This window comes from Calidris pugnax, unplaced genomic scaffold, assembly GCF_001431845.1.
Source record: "Calidris pugnax isolate Ruff unplaced genomic scaffold, ASM143184v1 scaffold102, whole genome shotgun sequence".
Classification (NCBI taxonomy): Eukaryota; Metazoa; Chordata; class Aves; order Charadriiformes; family Scolopacidae; genus Calidris; species Calidris pugnax.
Window position 1 is genome coordinate 3,823,812 of NW_015090846.1, and position 7,700 is coordinate 3,831,511.

Here is a 7,700-nt window from a genome sequence, read left to right on the forward strand (position 1 = left end):
GGATGGGGACGGGGCAGGCAGGGGAGGGGAAGGCTCTGGAAAATAGCAAAGGCCAGTTCGGGAGATACTGGCTGACAGGGAAGATAAGGGTTCGGAGGGAACGTGTCCCTCGGCTGGACATAAACAGGAAAAGCGGCTGAGAGGGACAAGGGGGGAGCACAAGGGGGAAAAGACACCCCGAGCGGCAGTTCCCTGCCAAAGGAAGTGTGCAGAGCTTTAATGGAACCCAGATTGCCTGGGTTTAAAGGCTCCGTGAGGGGCCTGGAGCCATGGGGGAGCAGGGCTGGAGCAGAAAGCCCCAACTGCACTGCCCCAGGGCGGTGGGGAAGCCCAGAGCCTCCGCAGGGCTGGCAGCAGCCCAGGGCAGGGGATGGGGGTAGTGGGGTCTTGGGTCACCCATTGGTTTTGGAGGGGGTGTCAGCAGGTGCTTGTGCCTGTGCAGGAGCCACCTGCGAGGACGTGCTGGCCCCCTGCGCTGGCAGCCCCTGCAAGAACGGCGGCGAGTGCCAGGAGTCAGAAGACTATGAGAGCTTCTCCTGCAGTTGCCCCTCTGGCTGGCAAGGTAGGGGCATGGCCCGTCTGGGGGTTCAGCACACCCCACTCTCCTCAGCTGCTCGGGGAGTGGAAGATGGAGGGGAGGGAGGAAGCGTGGCTGGGGAGCAGCGGGCAAGTGGCCTTGTGGACCTGCCCCACAGTTCGGACAGGTGGATGGGATGTGGCCATCACCCTCACTCTTCAGCCAGGGTGGTTGGCTGCGAGGGCTCCTACTCTGGGTGCCCAAGACATCTTCATCGTCCCCTGGGGCTTTCACCAGCACCTCCAGCCCATGTGGTCCCTGTCCTTCTCTGTCCCGCAGGTCAGACCTGTGAGATCGACATCAACGAGTGCGTGAAGAGCCCCTGCCGCAACGGGGCCACCTGCCAGAACACCAACGGGAGCTACCGCTGCGCCTGCAGGACCGGCTTCACCGGCCGCAACTGCGACACCGACATCGATGACTGCAAGCCCAGTAAGAGTTGGGGCCACTCAGCAGACCATGCTCAGCCTGGCCCCAGCCATCAGCTCCATTGCCCCTCCTGGGGCTGGGGTTCTCCTCCCCATGCATGGCCTGGGCTATGCTGCAAGCCCTCCTTGGGCTTCTGGGCCACCTCAAGCATGTCCTGGTTGAGCTGCATCAGTCCAAGGGGGGACAGGAGCTGGCAGAAGGGAGGCTGGAATGGCAGAATGATGTGCGGGCAATGAGCAAGTGTGTCTCATGTGCCCTTCTTGTGCTCAATCCCCTGGTTGGACTGGTCCATGGGCTCTGTGTTATCCCTCTATGTGGCCAGTGGACGTAGAATCATCATAGAATCACCATAGAATGGAAGGGACCATCCAGTTCCAACCCCCTCCCACTAGACCAGGTTGCTCAAAGCACTGTCCAACGTGGTGTTGAACCCATCCAGGGATGGGGCATCCACAACTTCTCTGGCCAACCTGTTGAGAATGTGTGGGGACATGTTCCCACGTGTGGTGACAGTGCTGTGGGGCAGCTCCCGGGCAGGGCTGCTGCCCCAGAGCTGGACCCGTTGCATCTTCACATGCACGTCCCTCCTCCCCAGATCCATGCCACAACGGTGGTTCCTGCTCTGATGGCGTTGGCACCTTCTTCTGCGAGTGCCTGGCTGGTTTCCGTGGGCCCAAGTGCGAGGAGGACATCAATGAGTGTGCCAGCAACCCCTGCAAGAACGGTGCCAACTGCACCGACTGCGTCAACAGCTACACCTGCACCTGCCCCTCCGGCTTCAGCGGCATCCACTGCGAGAACAACACACCTGACTGCACCGAGAGGTACAGCCCGGCACGGGCACAGCCTTTGTGGGGGCTGGAGCGAGGGGCTGAGGTCCCCGTGCTGCCCCGTAGCCCTGGGCCAGTTTCTGGGGGGTCTCGGCACAGAGCACCACCAGCGGTGACTCACTGGGACGTGATGTCTGTGTTCCCAGCTCCTGCTTCAACGGTGGGACCTGCGTGGATGGCATCAACACCTTCACCTGCCTCTGTCCGGCCGGCTTCACGGGCAGCTACTGCGAGCATGACATTAACGAGTGCGACTCCAAGCCGTGCCTGAACGGGGGCACGTGTCAGGACAGCTACGGGACATACAAGTGCACTTGTCCCCAGGGATACACCGGACTCAACTGCCAGGTAGAGGAGCCGTGAGCTGTCGGCTGCTGACCCCGGTGTCCGTCCGTGCGTGATTTGGGGTGTCGCTGCAGTCTCTCCGCTCCTGCAGGAGCCCTGGTGGGGCCTGACCCCCATCTTTTGCTCTGCTCCCCCCAGAACCTGGTGCGTTGGTGCGACTCCTCTCCCTGCAAAAACGGAGGCAAGTGCTGGCAGACCAACAACCTGTACCGCTGCGAGTGCAACAGCGGGTGGACAGGGCTCTACTGCGACGTCCCCAGTGTCTCCTGCGAGGTGGCTGCTAAGCAGCAAGGTAAGTCCCCACCATGTGAATGGCCACCCAGGGCCAGGGTGAGGTCCTCTGGTACCCCCCGTGCTGGGCTTATGGGCAGGGACATGGTCAAGTCTCATGGTGGGGATCTTTGGCACAAACAGAGCCATCTCAAGGATGGCTGTAACACACACCCCCCTGAGGCTGCAGTCCTGGCTTCAATTCCTGGTGGCTGGGACATGGCCGTGTGGTGTATGGGTGTCACCGAGGTCCCCGCATCTCACTCTGCTCTCCCCGGCAGGTATCGATGTAGCACATCTCTGCAGGAATTCAGGGCTGTGTGTGGACACTGGCAACACTCACTTCTGCCGCTGCCAGGCTGGTTACACCGGCAGCTACTGCGAGGAGCAGGTGGATGAGTGTTCCCCCAACCCCTGCCAGAACGGAGCCACCTGCACGGACTACCTGGGGGGCTACTCCTGTGAGGTGGGTGCCATAGGGGGCAGAGATGTGTGGGGAGAAAGCACCAGTTACAGCCTCTCTGCTGCCCAAGGAGCTGCCCCAGCTTCAGGCTGGCTCGGTGCTCCTGTACCAAGTTGCAGGCTGTGCTCCTGCAGCCGTGTGGGGATTGAGTGAACCTCTCTGACAGTTCCCCTCTTCCCTCCTCTTAGTGCGTGGCTGGTTATCATGGAGTTAATTGCTCGGAGGAGATCAATGAGTGCTTGTCCCACCCATGCCAGAATGGAGGAACCTGCATCGATCTCATCAATACCTACAAATGCTCCTGCCCCAGAGGAACTCAAGGTAAATTAATTCCCCAGGCCGGGGCATTAGTGGGCTGAGTGCGGATATCCTTGGTATCTGCTCATTAGCTGCTGGGGCTAGCAGAAGCAAATGCAGCAGTAGAGGTTTGTGGTTGCTCGTGAGCTTAGCCCATCAAGGCCACGCAACCTTGGGCGCTGCCGTGCCTCCTGCCAGAGCAGCGGCTCAGACTGCCATTGAGTTGGCCAGGCTCAGCCCCTTGGCAGGGACGGTTGACACAAGGGAGCACCGGGCCCCCCGATACTGTTTGATGAGCTGTGTGGGTTGTTCCCCCATCTCTCTAGGGGTGCACTGTGAGATCAATGTGGATGACTGCAGCCCTTTCTTTGATCCTGTCACCCTGGGGCCCAAGTGCTTTAACAATGGCAAGTGCACGGATCGGGTAGGTGGCTACAGCTGCATCTGCCCCCCTGGCTTTGTAGGGGAGCGCTGCGAGGGAGACGTCAACGAGTGCCTGTCCAACCCCTGCGACGCCCGCGGCACCCAGAACTGCGTGCAGCGGGTCAACGACTACAAATGCGAGTGCCGACCGGGCTACACAGGTGAGGGCTGCATTTCCCCCGGCCACCCCCCAGCCCCTTGCACCCCCTTCCTCTGCTCCTCACGCCCTCCTCTCCCTCGGCAGGCCGTCGCTGCGACACCGTGGTGGACGGCTGTAAAGGCAAACCCTGCAGGAACGGGGGAACGTGCGCGGTTGCCAGCAACACCGGCCGTGGCTTCATCTGCAAATGCCCCCCGGTAGGTACCTGCTGCTCTCCAGCTCTGAGCGTGGGGTGTTGCCCTCCAAGTCAAGGGGCCAATTTAGCCCCTGAGGCTTCCCCAAGGGTAGACATGGAGGGGAAGATGCTCTGCTGTGGGTGTTTGCTGGAGGGAGGTGTATCCATACATCCATACCCTCCTCACTTGCAAAAACACCAGGTTAGGGCCAGGGAGAAGGAGGTGGCTCAGCCCTGCAGGTACGACACCCAGCTCTGTAGGACACACTTCTCCCTGGTTGACCATTATTTGCACCACAGGAAGGTGGAGCAGGCAGCTATGGAGAAGAGCACCCTTCATCTTGAAGGTGATGCTCTAATTGGGTTTACATTCTTGCCCATCATAAATTTCAGAGGACGTGCCAGGGCCATGCCCTCGGTACATCGATCTGATTCACTGGGTTTGTGCCGAGTTCCCCAGAAGACACACGTGTGTTGGGCTGCTCGTAGGGCAGCGTCAGTGATTGTGACTCTCTCCTGGCTGTCACCCCCCCAGGGCTTCGTGGGTGCCACCTGCGAGAACGACTCCCGCACCTGTGGGAACCTCCACTGCCTGAACGGTGGCACCTGCATCTCCATCCACAAGAGCTCCAAGTGCATGTGCGCGCCGGCCTTCACGGGTCCCGAATGCCAGTACCCGGCCAGCAGCCCCTGCACCTCCACCACCTGCTACAACGGGGGCACCTGCGAGTTCTTCAGCGAGGCCTCCCCCTACTACCGCTGCAACTGCCCCGCCAACTTCAACGGCCTCAACTGCCACATCCTCGACTTCGATTTCCAGGGTGGGATCGGGAAGGACATCGTCCCACCCAAAATCGAGGAGAAGTGCGAGATCGCCGTCTGCGCCGGGTACGCCGGCAACAAGATCTGCGACGGGAAGTGCAACAACCACGCCTGCGGCTGGGACGGGGGAGACTGCTCCCTCAACTTCAACGACCCCTGGAAGAACTGCTCCCAGTCCCTGCAGTGCTGGAAGTACTTCAACGACGGCAAGTGCGACTCGCAGTGCAACAACGCTGGCTGCCTCTACGATGGGTTCGACTGCCAGAAATACGAAGGGCAGTGCAAGTAAGTGACTTGCTCGTTGACCTTCTTGTTTTAAAGCCATCACCGCTGTTCTAATCATCTGGGGGTATTTTCTGGTTGCATCTGTTAAATCTCCTTAGCGCAGACCTGTTTGTTCGCTCTCTACAGTTCTGTTCTGCTGCCTGTGGGGCTGCAGCTCAAGCAACCACACTTCCCTGTGGTCCTACTGAGTTTATATACACTTGGAAGCTCTCTGGGTTTGGCTCGTTCCAGATGGCTTCCCCGTGCTTGCTTGTATCACGCCACAGAAGTGAATTCTCCAGCTCACAGAAGTAACACAGGGAGTTTCAGTGTAGGGAGACCCCAGATGGAAGAGCAGCCATAAAGCATGATGATGTTAACATCCAGGCATTCACCAAACATTGTCTTTGGCAACAGCAGGAACTTAATCCCAGATTCCTGGATGAACTCTGGTCTCAGTAACTATTCTGTGTCCCCGTGTCTTCTCTGAGTCACAGTAATTTGTCCCGTTTCCTGGCATCTGAGTTGCAACTTACAATTTAACAGCTGCTGCCTTTCACCTGCAGAGGTGAATGTTTCCCAGCACTGCACGGAACAGCTGCCTTCTGTGTAAACTGGCTTTAGTGTTTGGATGAAGAAAAATTACACAAAAGAGAGGTCCTCCTGGACCACCACTTATTTTCTCAGCAGATGGGTAACACGCGCAGCACTTGGTCTTAACTCATTTTTCTGCCTTTCTTTTTCTTCTGCCCAGCCCCCTGTACGACCAGTACTGCAAAGATCACTTCTCAGATGGTCACTGTGACCAGGGCTGCAATAATTTTGAGTGTGAATGGGACGGTCTGGACTGTGCAAACAACATGCCGGAGAAGCTTGCGGATGGCACGCTGGTGGTGGTGGTCCTCATCACTCCCGAGAACCTGAAGAACAACTCCTTCAACTTCCTGCGGGAGCTGAGCCGCGTGCTGCACACCAACGTGGTCTTCAAGAAGAATGCCAAGGGAGAGTATATGATCTTCCCCTACTACGGCAATGAGGAGGAGCTGAAAAAGCATTACATCAAGAGGTCAACAGAGGACTGGTCAGATATGTCCAGTGCGGTCATCAACAAAGTAAAGAGCAGCCTCTACTCCAGGGCTGGCCGAAGGCAGAAGAGAGAGCTCGATCAGATGGACATCAGAGGGTAAGGGGGACCAATGGGCTCCTTTCTCACCGAGCAGCAGTTGTTTTCTGTGTTGATAATAGTAACGCACTATAAAGGGAAGGATGTAGGCCAGATAATTGTATTTAGACGTTGCTTTCTGTGTGAATAGAAACCGGATTTTGGTCTCATGTGGGAAAAGCGAGTGATCGCTCAGGAATCCCTGGTACAATGCTGCGCCGAGTCTCACGATTGAAGGAGTCCTGTGTATTGTTGGGAGCCGGGGCTGGGCTGGGTGGGACCTGGAAGCAGAGGTTGGCCTGACCGACTGTCTGACTTCAGGAAGTCATTAAGTTAAGCCTCAGTTTCTCCCTGGGAAATGCTTTCTAGAGCTTTGTTGTAAAACTCAATTACTGCAAACTGTGTTTGGAGATCTTTGGCATAAACATATAGATCCAACCTTCTTCTCTGCGGGCTCAATCAAAAGCCACCGAAAGCAAAGGAGTTAGAGCAGCGAAACAGATGTGAAAAGATCTGAAGGCTCCCAAACAGCATGATTTAAGATACTGTAGTTTCTGGGTAATTTTAAAATACTGTGAAGCAGAGACTCCCTTCTGTTCCTGCAGACAAAGAGTTAGATTTCACAGTATTCATTGAGGCAAATCCAATAGACCATGAGTGTCAGCTGCAGGGCTTGGGCCACGGGGAAGCAAGGAGAGGGGGTCCCACCTTCCGATTCCCACTGGTGGGGGTGGTAAGGAGGGAAGGGAGACAGGGCTGCTGTGTCTCCTCAGCGTGCTCATCTCGCCCTGTTTCTCCCTGACAGATCCATCGTTTACTTGGAAATTGACAACCGCCAGTGCATCCAGTCCTCTTCCCAGTGCTTCCAGAGCGCAACCGATGTGGCAGCTTTCCTGGGTGCCTTGGCCTCCCTCGGCAACCTCAACATACCCTACAAAATAGAAGCTGTTAAAAGTAAGTACGGCTGGTCAGCTGGGGAGGAGACACAGCCAAAACTTTGCAGCCTTATCCATGTTTAGTTGTCTGTCAGTAGGCTGCATTTGAGCAGAGTCTGGTTTTAATAACCTTGCGTCTTTTTTTTGTTTCTTTTCCCCCCTTTAAGTCTGTTCTTAAAAAAATTTGCAAAAGCGGTTTATTATTTTTGCTTATTCCAGGTTTATTTCAAAATCATTATCACTATAAAAGTTATATAAAAAAAAAAAGAAAAGAAAAGAAAAGAAAAAGAAAACCCAACCAGCTCCAATCAATCAGTGACATGCAAGGAGTTGAAGTTTGTATCTTGAAAATCCCCCCTAAATCCTTTTGTCTTAACAGCTCAATGCAAGCGCAATGATTTGAAGTTTGCTAATCCTTTTCCTTAAAGGAGAAAAAAGTGAAGCTGTCTCCTGGTGCAGGCTGGCTTGTGCAGCCGAGAATTTGCCGATAGTTTGCAATTCTGATTAATAGCGTATAAAATGACCTTATTTTGGGGGGGGGGGGGGGG

General features: G+C 56.1%; 1 protein-coding gene across 1 annotated transcript in view; it reads left to right on the forward strand.

Moving 5' to 3' along the window:
* NOTCH1 (notch 1) overlaps window positions 1-7,700 on the forward strand; it is a 49,387-nt gene that overhangs the window by 34,685 nt on the left and 7,002 nt on the right. Inside the window, exons 17-28 of the mRNA XM_014942737.1 lie at window positions 443-562; window positions 857-1,009; window positions 1,602-1,830; window positions 1,983-2,184; window positions 2,320-2,473; window positions 2,733-2,917; window positions 3,103-3,235; window positions 3,676-3,795; window positions 3,879-3,991; window positions 4,505-5,076; window positions 5,810-6,238; window positions 7,023-7,171. Of these exons, the coding sequence (XP_014798223.1) occupies window positions 443-562; window positions 857-1,009; window positions 1,602-1,830; window positions 1,983-2,184; window positions 2,320-2,473; window positions 2,733-2,917; window positions 3,103-3,235; window positions 3,676-3,795; window positions 3,879-3,991; window positions 4,505-5,076; window positions 5,810-6,238; window positions 7,023-7,171 (2,559 nt within the window). The remainder of the gene's footprint in view (window positions 1-442; window positions 563-856; window positions 1,010-1,601; window positions 1,831-1,982; window positions 2,185-2,319; window positions 2,474-2,732; window positions 2,918-3,102; window positions 3,236-3,675; window positions 3,796-3,878; window positions 3,992-4,504; window positions 5,077-5,809; window positions 6,239-7,022; window positions 7,172-7,700) is intronic.